The sequence below is a fragment of the Sciurus carolinensis genome, chromosome 1 (genome assembly GCF_902686445.1).
Source record: "Sciurus carolinensis chromosome 1, mSciCar1.2, whole genome shotgun sequence".
NCBI lineage: Eukaryota > Metazoa > Chordata > Mammalia > Rodentia > Sciuridae > Sciurus > Sciurus carolinensis.
Window position 1 is genome coordinate 146,971,930 of NC_062213.1, and position 17,577 is coordinate 146,989,506.

At 34.5% G+C, this 17,577-nt stretch overlaps 1 protein-coding gene across 1 annotated transcript in view; it reads left to right on the forward strand.

Moving 5' to 3' along the window:
* Slc44a5 (solute carrier family 44 member 5) overlaps positions 1 to 17,577 on the forward strand; it is a 351,400-nt gene that overhangs the window by 268,924 nt on the left and 64,899 nt on the right. The window contains 1 exon segment of the mRNA XM_047562167.1: positions 8,655 to 8,728. Coding sequence (XP_047418123.1) covers positions 8,655 to 8,728 — 74 coding nt within the window.

Sequence of the window (17,577 nt, forward strand, 5' to 3'; positions counted from 1 at the left end):
GAAAGGTCACTGTTCCTTATTATACCAATTCACAAAATCTGTTCATTTTCTTCCCCAATTAGTAGAATCCTCCAATCCAAAGAAAGATTTGCCAACAGCATTCTGATCCAATGCTTGATACTTCTTTATGCCAAATATGTCATGCTTTCTTTGAAAAACAAAATAATTGCCTAACCAAATAAAAGTGTTTATGACACAGAAACATTGTTTTCTACATGTGTGAATTATATTATAATGGCCATAGTTCAACTTTTTGCTCAAAAAGAGTAGGTATACATATAATACAGTATGACATTTTCCTTGGGATATATCCTTAATGATTTTATATCTGTAGCTTGTAGTTTAATTTTTCTTAAATTAATTTTTCCCCACTGCATTCATTTTAATGGTTAATAGCTGACATAACATTTTAGATTATTTTTAAGGGGTACCAAATCAATACACAACTTTTTAAAAAATTATTACTTTTGATTAAGTAATATATGTGATTGGCACACAACTGAAGAGTTGCAAAGAATGCACAGTAAAGGTAGTCTCCCTCACTACTTTTCTAGCTATGGTTTCTCTTCCCCAGACAACTGCTAATTCCAGGTACTTGTGTGATCTTACTCAAAATTATGTAAAATTTATTTCATTGAATGGACACTGAAACAATGAACACATATAAAATGTTTTAAGATTGAAGTGGTATAAAGACTAAATGTTCAAAGCTACATTTTTGTCTTAACATTTTGAAAGTATTATGATAACTATTGAAGAATCTATTAAAAGTTTAGGATGAAGGTAATAAACATTCAAAGTAGATGCAATGTTCTGAGGCCACTGAATAAATATTGTTTTATGGAAAATAACAGGTGTTTTATTACTTAGACTCATTCTACACCCATAAAGGAAATGACTTATGAAAGAGAGATATAGCATCTTATCATACTTAATGAAGTTTAGATTGCAGTTTTTTTCATTTTCTCTTTTCTTGTTTTTCATTTCTTCAAACAAGAACGAGTGGTATATATTTTGTAAAGATAGTGAGATTATTATGTACATCATCACTAGGTAAAGGTATGATTTATAAGATATTGTAATGACAATACAATTCTTCCCCCATCTCTCAACTTTTTGTAAGTTTTTGTTTAAAGACTATAAAAAAAGTGTTTTGAATTTTATTCAAGGATCAATAAAAAAGTCAAAAAGGAGATAAATTTGTAAACATTTTATTTGAGGGGTTTATAGAGAAATCAGTGTAATGAGATAATTCATCAGCCTATTCATAGTTGTCAAATATGGATGTCTTAGATTATTGCTCCTAGTCTGAAAGTAGTTTGTGTTCAATGTGAATGTTTAAACAAAGCAGAAAAAAAATCATACAAAATCATACTACTCAGAGATAAGGACCACTTACATGTTCTGCCATCCTATACATTTAGCATATCAATATATATATAAACACTTATAATCATACTGGATATGTTTTATTCACATTCTACATGTTTCATACTATTTTCACTCAGTAAGATTATAAACATTTTTATCATCTTTATCATAAACAATTCAATGCTTTAAATCTTTATTTTAAAGTTCTTACTACATTTATAATTATTTCCATGATATAGATTACAAGAAAGGAAATTACTGGGTCAAAGGGTATGCAATTTTCTAAGTCTCCCATCATGAGCAGGCAATATTTTTTATTTACTTATTAAAATCTTAGGTGATAAATAGTAATCTCATTTTAGTGTGCTTGCCTCTGATTATTAAAAAAATTACTATCATACATTATTAGGAGGCCTGTGGGTGTTTTTGATAGTTGAATTTTAATATCCATGTCAGCTGTTCCAGGTATGAGAATCTTCAGAAGTTCAGTTGTTTTAACAAATATTTTAAAGCTCCTATCCTGTGTGTCTAGGTAGATTCTATCCTATTCCAAAAAGATTAAAGAGTGTTCTAAGTTGGTGTGGATTCCCACCTTATTGGTAACTTTGAACTGATGTCCCATGGCTGTTCCAGAGCTTGCTGACTGTGCACCTTCCCTATGGAGTACTTTCTGTCTACAAAGCCAGATATAACATGCGCAATAACTGCAATCTGGATTTCACTTTAAGAGCAATTCATGGAATGGATTCCACCACTGGCAGATTCTTAAATATTATGCAAGTTTTACAAAGATAATGAATAGTAAGAAAATTTTGTCTGATCTTACTTCATTTTTGACAAAAGATACATTTATACAGGCATCACTTAAATCCCCTATGAAATAGGGGGTTTTACAAATAGAAAATATAAATCATAACCAGTTAAGGCTATTTTCTCAATGTAGTGGAATCCCAAATACAAGCAGAATAGAATAAAAGATTAACAATGAGCTATGGGACATTTTTAAGACTTGGTTATTCAGAGAAACTAACTAAATCACTAAATCAGTTAATATGATCTAAAAAATTTGAAAGACATTATCAATATCATCCTATATATTTTTCTTAGAATATCAAGTTATTTGGCATATTTTAATTTTCATCAATAGTTTAAAATGTGTTAAATAATAATCCTCCAAAATAAAGACTCTCTTCTTATGATTGGATGCCAGAATTACCTTGAAGACATTTTTACAAATTTTTAGAAAATTTGAGAAACTTGCATTATCATCGAACACCTGAAAATACAGGTTCATGTAATTAAGTGCCTTCTCATTAAATTTCTAGTTTTAATAACTGAAATTCTTCAAGATAGTCTTAAACCCCTGATTTATGCTTATAAAAATGACCAGTGTAATGTGCCTCTAACTAAAACCTCAGTACATGCACATACACACACACAGTGATGGAAGGTACACCCTAAAGCTCTGGTTTTGGGAATAGAATAATAGAGAACTTTTAGACAATGTGTCTGAGAAGGAAAAGAGAAGTTGAAAACTTCTTCAAGCACAGGTTCTTAGAGGATGCTCCTCTCATGAAATCATGATGTTTTCTTTTAATAGCAAAGGGCAAGAAAATAGAGGTGAAGTGTGTTTTAAGTCGCTTAGAGCTCTACCCCAAAAAAGCCAAAAATATTTTGAGTCATCTAACTAACATCAACATAGATGATCTGTTTAATTCAAGCCACATTCTGTGTTTGCCAAGTATATCTCAGTGAAGCTTGAAAGATGGCCACAAAGTGCACTGTCTTCTAACAAAAGTCTTGGGGAAGTGAAGCAATCATTCAATTTCTTGGGGCACACTACTGTGCTAAGATTATGAGGGGTAAATGATGACTTGGTGGCATTTCTCAGAGTGCAACAGAACCACAGAGAAGACGTTGGACTGCAAAGGCAGCCTGTTGTAGAAAGATGTGCTCAGGTGACACCTGGCACTTTCAGATGAGAGGTAGCTTCCATCTGGAATCCCTAAACCGACTCATTAGGCGCGAATGATGATCTGTGAAAGAATAATGACTTTTAGGACTTCCATTCTCACTTTAATGCTTAATGATCTTTCAGGATGGTCGGTATCTTTGGAATTTCATTTGCCACAAAAAAAAGAAGACCAGTAAATGAATCTGTTTCAGGACAAGGTTAGAAATCTGTCCCTGAAAAAGAAACTAAATGACAATAGTTAGGGAGTAAGAGCTGGGGTGGGACTGAAATACATACTCATTAAACAGAATTCTTATGATCTCTGAATTAAATATAGTGGGTTTTTTTGTTGTTGTTTTGTTTTTAGTGATTTTTATTTTATTGGGGATAGAAATTTCCAAGCAGTATACTTAAGCTTGACTAAAAACTTATATCTTGAGACAATACCTTTAATATCTTGGGTCAGGAAAAAAAAAGAAGATCTGAGCTTTGAAGCACAGCACTTTGATTTTCACCAGAGCCTGCTTATGATACATTAGCTTGTCAGAGTTGTGTCTCACTAATCATCTGTGGGACAGAGACCACTGTATGTCTGTAGCTTGCCAGGATCTCTGCTAAGTAGTGCTGTAGACTGAGCGAAGTATGACTGAGGCCAGAGGTCAGCAAACTTCTTCAATGAAGGTTCAGGTAGTAATTATTTTAGCCTTTGCAGGCGGGGTGATTTCTAATGCAACTCTTATACTTAGCTATTATAGGACAAAAGTAGCCTCAGACAGTACACACCTGAAGGGTATTACTGTTTTATAAAAATTTTTATTTGTAGACACTAAAATTTGAATTTTGTATAAATTTCAAGAGTCACAAAATATTGTTAGTTTTGTTTTTTTAATCATTTGAAAATATTAAAAAAAATTCCCAGTTCATGGGCTATACAAAAACAAGTAGTAGATTAGATATGGCCCGTGGACCATAATTTTGCCACCCCGGTCTAAGTTACAATAAAGAAAATATAGTTGCTTAAAGATATAAAAACAGAATTTCTATGGATCTATAGAGATGAGCGGGGGTCTCTTCTACATGAAGGACGTGACATTTGAGTTGATTTAAAGGATAGGATTTTCATAGATGGAGTGGAGTAGCACACCTAGGCACTTGTGAGAGTAAAGGGAGCATTCTTTATGGTTATTCCAGGACCACAGGTGTAAACTCTGACTGTCCCATGCCAATTGGGACATACAGTTGCCCCAGGAGGGGAGTCTAGATATGTCATCAGCAGAGTAGTAAGCCCCTCGTATGATCAAAAGAGAATACACTGCATATCAATGAATGAAAGAGCTCAAGTTGGTTAAAGCATGTGGAAAAAGAATCATGGAAGGTAAACTAGAAAAGTAGTCTGGGACCCACAAGGACTAGACATCTGCATTCTTAAACATGAAACTAAGACATTTGGAAATAATTATTAAGTAGGTGGTGGAGAAGCACTGAAATTTTTAAACAATAAAATGAAGTCATCACATATCATTGATATCTAATGTACAGAGAGACTTGGAGCAGACAGAAACTACTTGCAGGAGCCCAATTAAGAGACCATGGCAATAGTTTGAAGAGAGAATAAGAGAACTTGGACTGAGTCCAGGCAATAAGAATACGAAGGAAGCAGTGGATGAAAGACACATCAGAGAGAAAGAGTCAAGATAACTTGCCAATTGAATATAAAAGATGCACTAAGAAAAAAGGAAATGAAAGGAAGCTCCCAACATTTTAAGTCTAGGTGACTGGAGTTGTACTATATTTGTGGGTTAGGGATGGGAAGCAAAAGAAAATCTGCAAATGCATATATAACTCGGATCCTATTCTTACTGAATTTAGAAAATAGATGCAAGGTAATAATAGTGCTTCTGTACTTAACTTTTGAAAATACTTTCATCCCAGGGCAGCTCAATCTGGATAAAGTTCTGGTGGCTCTCTGATAAATGTGGGTGCAAGCCACTTGCTTTATAAATATGGGACTTTGACTTGGAGGAAGAGTGAGGAAGAAAGCTAGAAATATTTCTCTATAACTATTCTTTCTTCTTTCTAGGACCCAGTGGGATGCAACCCATTTTTAGCTTAGTACAATGGTTCTTAGTGCTTGCTGTGAAAGTAAAAATGAACCCACCAGAGGAAAACATACAGCTATGACAGCCATTTAGCCAGAATATGATTCAGAATGACTTTTACCCATAGCTTCTATCATACAGTTATGTCAGTACCTGTGCTGAGGGTTTTTAGAATTATTCAAATTAAATTCTTGGTTTTAAAAAAAACTCATTTCCTATAGAACATTTGGGAGCATAGTAGGTATCTTGAAGTTAAAAAAAAAAAGATGCTGCAACTTCTAGAAGTTCTGCTGAGCTTCTGATATATTTCTTTACTCACAAAGTGGTGCTCAAGCTATATTTATATTTTGTCCAAATATAATTTTCAGGTATCTTTCTAAACACCACTTTTCTTCTCAAGAGAATATATCTGAAGAAAGAGAAACTGGTAAATAAGTGCAAAAAAAAAAAAAACCACCCAGATAATTGTAATTACCTAAAAGTATACATAACATACATGCACACACAAAAAAAACACCAATTATTATTATTATTATTATTTGATTCATTGTACACAAATGGGTACGGCTTTTTATTTCTCTGGTTGTACACAAAGTAGAGTTACACTGTTTGTGTAATCATACATGTATATGTTTGTCTCATTCCATTATCTTTCCTTCCACTTGCCCTCTCCTCACCCCTCATTTCCCTCTACACAATCCATCCTTCCTCTAGTCTTCCCTTACCCACTCCCCTCTGCTTTGTATCATCATCCAGAGATGAGAAAACATTTCGCCAAAAAGCACCAATTTTTTTAAGAAAGAGAATTTCTAAAACAAAAGAAGAAACCAAATCAATACCAGAGAAAATTGAGAAATATTAATGTTCCCACTCTTTGTGACTCTTAAATTTTGTATTCATAATGAATGTTCAGTTTGTGTAACCTTCTCCTGTGTTTAAATAAGATAAAATTAAGCAGTTCGGCCATGGGTATAGTTTGCTACTTCTCTAAAGTAGTTTGCCAGAAAACCACAACTAACTTGAAGGTGTTGTTCTCACTGCCTATGGACTAGAACCAGCCCTGCCGCCACACACAGATTTATGGTGAGAAAGATCTAAAAATTCTGTCCCATGAAGGGAGAACCTGCAAGGGAAACGGTTGTGTGGGCATGGACTTGTGCCTAATGCTCTATTGGGCTCCCAGCACAGAAAAGAAAGAGGAATCATAGTGTATAACCCCATCTGGAGTCAAAATCTAAAGGGATGCCTGTTCTGCAGTGCCAGTGGTGAAGGAGTGTGGGTTTTACTCATTGTAAAATTCCCATTTGAACTCCTTCCTTTGCATGATGACCTTACTTTAATATTGGTAAGCTCCTTTCATTCATTTTTCTAGCATTTTTCTGCATAGGTCACTTTTCTGACCCTGTGCTCACTACATAATATTATAAATATATCACATTACAATAATAAGTAACATTAAGCCATTTAAATATACATTAAAGTGTATATTATGTGTAATATAAATATATAGATATAAACACTAATGATACATAATGCCAGGTGATGAGTGGACCTGGCTCTGCTGCACATCACATCCCTGTCTCCCTCTTCCTGATAATTATGATCACACAACAGGACTTTGACAACTTCAAGATTTCTAATGAAAGCACTTCAGTGTTCCTTCTTTGTACCCTTGCCTACAGGCATTTCCTATTAGGTGCTGGCTACTTAACAATTGTGCTGGCAGGATGAGACGCGGATCTTGAGTAGGATGTGTCAGAATGCACGTGAAACAGATCTCTCCTCACACCCAAGAAGGGTTTTGCTTTCAGTGGTTGTTAAAAAAAGAAAAAGTAGAGTGCCTGTTTTCTTCTCTTTTTATTATTCTCAAATTTCTGAAATACAAATGAAATTTAAAATTTCTGGGTTTAAATTGAATTTAAACAAATGATAATTTGTTTCTGGATTGGACACAGTTAACTTTATGAAAGATCCATTTCCTATAAAGAGTTATAGGAATGGGTGCCATTATTTTCAGACATAGTTATTTTGAATCTTAACAGAAAATTTTAATCAGATTGACCTAACTGGTAGATTGAAAAGTTTAGACACTGGGGACCTATATATTTGCTTGCCTCTATAACTACCTCTCATACTTCTTAAGTATGTTAACTCACCTTACTACCTCTGCTAACCAAAATCATTCTTAGGAAACTCACAAAGTTATATATATGAAAGCAAAAAGTTGTAACAGGACTTTATCAGTGTAAATGGTACCATGTCTATTACTGTACAATTATAATTCATTAATACTACTATACTATTGCTTAAAATACTACTATACTATTGCTTATACCACTTAAAAATAGTGTGAATTTCACCTGCCTGTGCTGAAAGATCAGAGTATCCATAGGCCCTCAAAAGCTAGAACATTTTGCTATGAAAATTTTCAAGTGCAACTTTTAATACTGTCAAAAGGGATCATCTTCTTCTTTACTAACAAATTTGTCATTAAGTTTCAAATAAAGAATGACAATGTTGTCACTTTCATAGCTTTGACCTTCCCAAACAATTCTAAATTAGGTACAATATTGGGACAGGAAATACTTCATTTGAAAACCTTGAGTATCTGCTGGATGCTGGCATGACTTGTGATCTTTAGCAAATCACTTAGTCTCTCTGAGCTGAATTTGCTCTGAACCTAAGTTGACAATATCTAACTTATAGAAGATCTGGAAAAGTTAAAGTTTGGAAACATTTTTAATGCTTTATATACATTGTTGTTAGAATAGTTATAACACTATTCCCTATAAATAGTGATTCTTTCTTTAACAATAGTACCATTAAAATGTGTGTGTAGAAAGAAAATAAAGAGTGTAGGGATAGAAAATGGCTAATAATTCTGTACGATGTGTTGGAGAGACAAAGAGGAAACCTATATAATCTAGTAGCCTAATTACATTTCAAATTTAAGAAAAAGAGCTACTTGATGGTGGTGTACTTTGAACTCTAAAAATATTTTACAAATAAAGAATCAAAAGAGAAGGAATACCAAGAATTCTGAGGGAGTTTCTTCAACTGTGGAACCATGATCCCTCCATTGTTACTAACATCTTTGCAAAAATACACCTTGTTTGTCAGAATTTTTGCATGTAAAATGACACTATTATTATACATTTCCTCTATATTTTGGGACAGTAAACAAGTCATTTGGGACTTCTTTTAATTCTTTATTCCATTTTTGTCTTTAGGAATTTTACAGATGTTCTGTGCTGCATGATCTTCCTGCTGTTTATTACGGGCTACATTATTATAGGACTTGTAGGTGAGTAGATACAGGTTTAGATGATGTTTAACATTTGCTAATGGAAAAACTAAGTCAATTTCACATTTGAAACATCAGTTATTTTCTTCCAAAAGCCTTTTTTGTTTTCTTCTGTTTTGTTTTCTGGAAGAAATGTACCTAATCAGGACTCACTGAGTAGCAGACACAGTACAAAATAAACAAAGCAGTCTAGTCAGATGCAAATCAAAGTCATTTCAAGTTATAAAGAAGGAAGAAAAATACTTAAGTCCTTTTTTCAATAATTTTTACTTTTGAAATTATATTAAGCAACTAATTACATTAGTGTTGCTGTTTACTAATAAAAACCAGGGCCTAGATCACTTTAATTAATATGTGAATCTATCTTTTATGAGAAAATTATAAAGAAGGAACAATTATTAAGCATTTTACCATATATCTCATTAACATTGAATGAGGTCTGTTCTTTTTATTCTCCAGAAAGAGATGTCTTGTTATTTACTGTTAGGTTAAAGATTTTTTTAGAAAGTGAAAATAAAGAAGATAAATATAGAGTTTTTTATATGGACTTTTTTAAAGTTATCAAATTTATTAGTGTGGATATATTCTGTAAAAAGTCTTCACAATTGTTTGTAAGTGTAGTATATACACATTTTTCCTCTGAGACATGTCTGATCACTTAGATGCCACCTTAAGAAAATGTAATAGGCTATTGTTAGAATGAGGGCTGTGAAAGTCAGATATTAACTTGTAGTACAAATAAGTAATGGCATGAAATTAATGTGGATAAAATATATTAGCAGAAAGTTGTGCCCTACCTCAAGAACAACTCAAAATTCTTTTCTCTAATCTTCAGATTTTTCTTCTAATAAGAGAAGCACTTTGAGAACAGCAATTAAAAATAACTTATAAAAGATAATCTCCATATTATCATGGAAGCTACACAGAATTGGAAAATTCAAAATATTAAGACAGGAAAATAGGATAAGGGAGTAGAATATACTTCTGTATGACATTCAGAACATTCCTTTGTTCTTTCTTAAGTATTTTAACTTCTAAATTTTAATGTAGGTATAGAACAATATATAATCTGTAAGTTACATATTACAATAAAATGAATTTCTTTATATAGCAGGTAGAATTTTAGCTCTTCTTTCTTGTCTATGGCTTTGCTGGATTTTATTTTTTTGTCAGAGTTGAATAAAGAAGGAAGATTTGGCATCAGGCAGACCTAGAGTTGTCCCATATTATTTGGTGGATTTAGGCTGGTTATCCAACCTAAGTTTTCTCACTGGGAAAATATAAAAACACTGTTTGCCTTTCAAAGCAAATTTGTGAGGAGCAAATGAAATAATACCCAGCTACCCTAATAATGCTGTGTTACAGTAGTGGGTAGTAATTTGTTTGCTACCATTGTGCAAGCAATATATTCTGAATTTTAATAAATTTCTTTTAAATGTAATTTACTATATTCTTTCTATTAAAACCCATAATTTTGGTTATTAAACTTGAATGCACACAGGAACTTCAGAGAGACCTCATCCTGTGACCAGAATCTTTCCATTAGGAGGCCTTATTCCATAATCAGATAAATATCTCCTCCATATCTCAAAGCCAGCTGGATGTAATTCACAGAGGAATGCCTTTGTCCTTATCTAGAACTGGAAAAACCACATAACAGAGGAGAGTATGCCATCTTTTACTCTGGAGCAACACAAAAAAAGATAACTTTTGTTAAAGATCCCTAGATCAAATTTGTAAATGTCTTAATTCACATAAAGATATTGGAGGATAAATGTCCCTCAAGGAAAATCTATGTTTAATACTATAATGATTTAATGATCTCCCAAATTAATCCTGATACCTTTACTTGAAACAAATGACTCAAAAAAGTCACTAAGTATATATGCATTGCTCATCCCTCCTAGTGTACTACAAAAGGGATGCTCCTCATGGTGTGCTACAAGCAGCTGTATTGGCATAATTCCAAAAATGAGCCTCTCTCTTCAGTTAGGTCCAATGTTGGACTAAAAGAAATGTGAAGGAAAATAATTAGCAAATGTTGCTAGAAGTGTTGAGAATTTTTAACATCAAAAAATATATATCTTCATTTAAGGAAAGATGATATTGAGCCAGCATCACTGACACAAGTATTTTGGTATCTTTTGCCATTTTTATTAGATCAGAACGTTCATATACTTATGTTTTACCCATGATCTTTTTTCATAAGAAATGTTACCACAGAAGAGCTATGCTTCTCACAAAATCTGCTGCGAAGAAACCATTCTTTGTACTTTGGAATACGGTTAGCTAGGGTAATACTTGAATATAAGAAAAGCACTTAGCATTCAACTGATGAAAAGTGGAATCTCTGCTCAGTGGATGGAGTGGAGTCTGGGTAGAAGGTAATCAAATCGCCTTGAAAGATCAAGCTAACATTTATGATGCTAGTCCTCTTTTGTCCTACTTCACTGATGGTTGCTATTCAATTACAGTATTAGCTAGAAAAAAAAAGAGGAATATTTATTATGCAAATTATTTTTTGCTATCCTTGTGCTAACATTATGTATGTACAATAATAGCACAATTTTAACATTCAATAAATTTTTATTTCATTTTCTTTCTAAATGGATTTCCAGTTGAGCAGGTTAGTTCATCATTATATTTACTTAGGGACTGCTTGAAGTTGGAGCCAAAAGTTTGTTTGGTTTTGTTTTGTACTATTTCCCAGGAGTAATTATCCTTATTAGTTGAGAAAATAGGAAGTTAAGAAGAATGTTAATGCAGATAAGCCCTCTGTCATCATGCTGTGACAAGCACAAGCCGATGGAGAAGCCACATGTAGGGGTCCTGGGCAACAGATTCAGCTGGGCTCCCTGGGGTAATTAGCCCAGTTGGAAAGATGATTGAAGTCCCACTCAACATCTGACTGCATGGGAGACGCTAAGGGAGATCTAAACGTTTCCCAAAGTTCCTGATTTCCAAAACTCTGAGCAAGATTTAAGCATATTAAGCCCATTCATTTGCAGGAGCAACAATAGGTAAGCAGAACAAAACTTGGTGCCTGGAATTGGGTGCTGGCTTAGGCATTGATTTAGAGTCTGGAGATCTTCATAAGCCCATAGGATTTTGAGGAGGTTGTTGGTGAGAATTTGAGGAAAATGAAGAAATATGAGTGGAGACAGGAGGAAAGAGCACTTTGTTTTGTGGTGATAAAATGTTGGACAACATTCTTTCCAGTGGCAATGTGGGTAAAAAGAAATGTACCTCATTTATTCAGCCATCTAGGTAAAGGGGATCCTTATAAAAGGTTCCAACCCCAGAAGAGCTTCATCAACATAAGGACTGAATCAAGTGATAAGATCCAGACTTTGAATCTGAGCCTGATGCTGTAATTGGAGGAGGCTTCTGTGATCTTGGGAGAGGGTATTTGGTTTGGAAAAAATGTAAAAGAAAAAAAAAATTCAGCCAAAGAACAGAATATGTATTAATACAATGCCATAAATTCTTTGCCATTGCTTTCCTCTAGAAGTGTGATTCATGTTGCTCTCCCCTTAAATCTGGTCAGGCTTTTGATTACTTCCCTCATAGAGAAATGAACCAAGTCAAAGCAGACCAGTAAACAGCCTTGATGTGCAGGTAGTTTATACATCAGTACAAAGGATTCAAAGAATGCCATTATGACTCAGTTGGAGACGATAGGTCTGAAAGAACCAAGTACAGAAGGAAAGCGGTCTATATAATTCAGTCTAAATTCTTCGGAGAATGTAGTACAGAATGAACAAAGTACTTAACAATAAAGTATGGTCACATTTATTTTTTACTTTTTGGATACCGGGAATTAATCTTAAGGGCATCAACCACTGAGCCACATCCCCAGCGCCTTTTTGTATTTTATTTAGAGACAGAGTCTCACTGAGTTGCTTAGCTGAGGTTGGCTTTGAACTTGTGATCCTCCTGTCTCAGCCTCCCAAGCCACTGGCATTACAGGCATGTGCCACTATGCCCGGCATGTGGCCACATTTGACCTTTTCATTTCTGGCACTTAAGGGCATGCTCATTGTCATGAAGCAGTCCTGCAGTCTTGTCTATTTTTCCATGCACTGCTTAAGGAAATCCAACAGAGCATTCTCTTCCATGACCTGACCTGTTACAAAACACTAAGGAGGAAATTGTCTTATTTCCAGTTTCTAGCTTGGACAGAGACCATATTGTGTGCTGCAGCTCTTGACATTTCAGTTGAGCCACTGCTCATCTGAATCTTTCCCCTGCTCCAGTGGCTTTCTACACTAGGATCCAAAAATGACTTGTAAGTCTTCAATTAACTTTATCCATTGCCCTCCTAAAGCACGGTCATTTTCAGAATAGTTGCATCATCGATGGTGTCTTGCTTTATCAGAACTTTCTCCTTAGGCTTGCTCTTGAGCCAGGGTTGCCAGCCCAGTCTCTCCCTCCATGGCAGGTTCCTTCAAGGGGGAATTTTATTCTTTATGGTCAACAAACCTAGTTCAGAATCACTCTCTCTAAACCATAATCTTAAGGACAAAGGGTTGATATCTTTTCCCTTACCTCTATTAAAGCAAATTGGTCTTTCCCCATTCCAAGGGACATGAGGAAGGGAGAAACCACATGTTGATAACTGGGAGAGGTCACTCAGGTGACCTCTTCAAGAATGAAGACAATGTGAGGACTTTTTTATTCTTGCTGTAGAGAAGGCAGTGAACCATTTCTCTTACTAATAAGTATGATTTAAAATTTTATTTTATTCAGTTTGATTTTTCTAGCTTTATTGAGAAATGTTTGACAAATAAGCTATTGTATGTATTTAGAATGTACAGCATGGGATTTGATAAAAGTATATCTTGTGTAATTATTACCATAATTAACCTAATTAGCATATCAATCCAAACATAGTTCCTTTGTATGTGTGTGTGTGTGTGTGTGTGTGTGTGTGTGTGTGTGTTAAGAATACTTAAGATTTACTCTTTTAGTACATTTCAAGTATATAGTACATTATTTACTGTTTTTACCATGTTAATCATTGGATCTTTAGAATTCATTCATCTAGTACCTGAAAGTTTAGATCCTTTGACCAATATATTCCAATTTTCCCCACCCCACAACCCCCAGGAACCACCTTTCTACCTTCTGCCCCAATGAGTTTGACTTTCTTTTATTTATTTATTTATTTAAATTAATGTATATATATTATATTATTAATTATTTAAATTAATATATATATATATATATTTAGACTTTGTATGTAAGTGAGATCCTTTGTATTTTTCTTTTTGTGTCTGGCCTATTTCACTTAATATAATGTCTCCTAAGCTCATCCCTATTGTCACAAAAGATAGCATTTCCTTCTTTTTTAAGACTGAGTAATGTATACATATCATAGTTTCTTCATCCATTCATCTGCTGACAATTAAGTTGCTTCCATATCTTGGATTTTTTTTTTTTTTTACTGGGGATTGAACCCAGGGCCTTGTGCTTGCAAGGCAATCACTCTACCAACTGAGCTATATCCCCAGCCCTCATCTTGGATATTTTTAAGTGCAAAGAATGTGGGAGTACAAATATCTCAAGATACTGATTTCATTCCTTCAAATGTATACCAAGAAGTAGAATTGATGGCAGTTCTAATTGTAGTTTCTTGAGGAAACTCCACATTGTTCTGCATGATGGCTGGATCAATTTACTGCTCAACTTCAGTGTGCAAGGTTTCTCTGGTACCTCCTTAACACTTGTTCTCCCTCGTCTGTGTTATAATAGCTGTTCCTACATCACCAGGTTTCCTGTTCTTCCAGTTTAGGTGCTTGGCAGTGCAACTGAATAATCATTGTAAAGGGAAATTGGTGATGGAAACTACTTATGTAACAGGAAGTCTTGTGGTTTTTATCTACTTTGGAACTAAAGTGAACTTATCATTGGATCACAGGTTAGAAACATTAGCAAAGTTTAAAACTTTTTTTAGCAAATTCGATCAAAAAGTGAGAAATTTTTAAAATTTTAGTTCCATTATTTAAAAATTGCTTTATTAAACTTTCTTAATGAAAAATATATTCTACATATATAACTAGAATCAAAATTCAATGTCCTTTTGCATTCTTTATTAATAAACATTTACAAATTATATTGCATACTTACAATTTTGTTTTGAAAGTCTTTGTTTTAAAAAATCAACAGTTTTTAATATAACTTGAACAGATATTTTAGTATTGAGTGAGATCTTTACCTTTTGTTGTATTTTGCTGAATGCATGCATTCTATATGATTTTAAGTGGAACATTGTTAGCATAAGAGGAACTGATTTGTGTTCAAGGACATGACCCAAAACTCACCATTGGGTGGAAGAGGCCACCTGTGAAATGATAAACAACGTTTTTCTTATCCAGGCAACTGCATACAGGGCTCTTCCAAAAATGTTTCTATAGCAGCAGAGTCATCAACACAGATTTTCAAATTCGGTATCATGTGTCCTATTATCTGCTTCATTGCATTTGTAAATTGCTTGTGTTAAAAAGCCATAAGCACAATTTGGCAGGCCTGTTCCTCACATATTAAAACAGTTAAAATGTACCTTTAAGGGATACAAAATAATGATTTGAAAGCCAACATTCCCAACCAGCAAGTGTTTAGGGAATGCCTTTGCTTCCCCAAACAGATTTGCAGTTAATTTTTAAGTGTCAGTGCAAGCGGTTGGTCTAATCACATTTTCTCCTTGACAGAGGGCTTTTTAATGGCTGCAACTTCTTGACTCAACCCTAGAGCACAACGGGAACATGCTTTGCAAATGTTTGAAAATGGGAGATAATGTTAGGTAATAATATTCGCTCCTGGTACTTCAGTGGCATACATTTCCTTCACACCAGTGAAAGCACAATTTGCCTGAATAAAGTTCTCACCCATCTCTTACCAATCTTTGGTTATCTGTGGGAATTATCCCAACGAAATTTACACTTTACAAATAATCTTTCCTCTCTTATTTTCTTCCTCTCTCTCTCTCTCTCTCTCTCTCTCTCTCTCTCTCTCTCACACACACACACACACACTCATGCATGTTCACACTTGTCTGCATCATTTTTTCACTTAAAGTAGTCTTTTTTTTTTTTTTTTTTCTCGCTGCTGGGGATCGAACCCAGGGCCTTGTGCTTGCAAGGCAAGCACTCTACCAACTGAGCTATCTCCTCATCCCTAAAGTAGTCTTCTTTTTTTTTTATTGTAAACAAATGGGATACATGTTGTTTCTCTGTTTTTACATGGCGTAGTAGTCTTTTAGAGGTACTTCTAAAACAGTGAGATAATGAAAAGATAGGATGATTGCTCAGATTTGCATTAACTGCTGTGAGACTTTGTGGATTGGTTTTATTCACCATCCTAACTCAGGCAATTTAATTTTAAAGTCTGTGCTCTTGACCACTAATCTGTACAGCCTTTTATTTAATGAAGAGGAGGAAAGGGGATTCCTTAAGTTGAAGGGGACAGAAAGGGAGCAGACCAGAACCCCTGACCCTCTGAATACTTTCCCTCCTTTCCCTCACTGTCCCCTGTAATTTCACACTGAGTTGAGCTTAAAACAGCAAGTTCCAGTAACAGTTTAGGTAAATAAGTAAAGGGTACAGTTTAGGGGGAATAAAATGGAAGTACAAGTAAAGATCACGAACAACTGGACATCTTCAGTCTTGTACCTCAGATGCTGGTTTGGGTTCTCTTGGTGCAGTGTTGCTGTCAACTGTCAGGAATTATTTGTAAAACTATCCTCTCTGCTGGCCAATCAGAATGATTTATGTTTCCCTTAGGAAAAATGGGTTAAGAAGTAGTAGTATACAAAATATGAGATGTTTATCTCCATATATTGAGTCTATATGTGCCTCTCACTAGTAAGTCCCTAAGAATAAACGACTAAATGAATAAGAATCTGAATAACAATCCAGCATAAAAGAATAGGAGTTTGATAGTATTCTAGACTGGTATTTTAAGATAATGCTTTTCATGTTAACTTTCTTTTACGAAGGAAGGCAAATAGATATTAGAGACTATAACATTTGTTAGGTCCTAAGGAATATTTTAAATCAAGTTGCAATTTTCATGTAGCGAAGGACCAGAAAATACTGAAATCTTAGAAAGTGTAGCTGTAAGTTTAAATTAGCAAAAAAAAAAAAAAAAAAAAAAAAAAAAAAAAAAATCAAATGGAAAAGCATTTGTGTTCTAACTTATGAATATTTAATTTGGTAAAGAGAAAGATGGTACAACTACTTCCTTCAAGAATGGAAAACATTTTAAAACGTAATATAATGATGATTTGATGATTTATCTATTGCTATGTAGTAAATTACCCTCAAACTTGGCACTCTAAACTAACAACCATTTCCTATCTCACGTTGTCTGTGGTCAGGAATTCTGGACAGCTTAGCAGGGTGGTTTGTCATGAAGTCGCAGTCAAGATGCCAGCCCAGCTGCAGCTGACTGAAGGCGTGGCTAAGGTGGAGGGTCTGCCTTTACAGTGGATGTTGGCCAGGAGGCTTCAGTTCCAACTGACAACTGATAATCATGTGGCCTTTTCTGTAGCACTGCCTCTGTGGGTGTCCTGATGACATGTCAGGTGGCTTCCCCTAGAGCTGGTGTTCTGAGACAGAGGAAGAGGGAGAGGGAGAGAGCAAAGAGGAGTCTGGAGTGTCTTTTACTACCTACTCTTAGAAGTCATGCAATGTCACTTCTGCCATATTCTGTTTACTAGAAAGAACTGGCCAAGTCTGGTTCGCATTCAAAAGGTGAGGAATTAAGTATCATCTTTTTTAGGAGAAATGTTAAATAATATATAAGCATATTTACAAGTTATTACACATGGTGATCAGCTGAATCAAAGT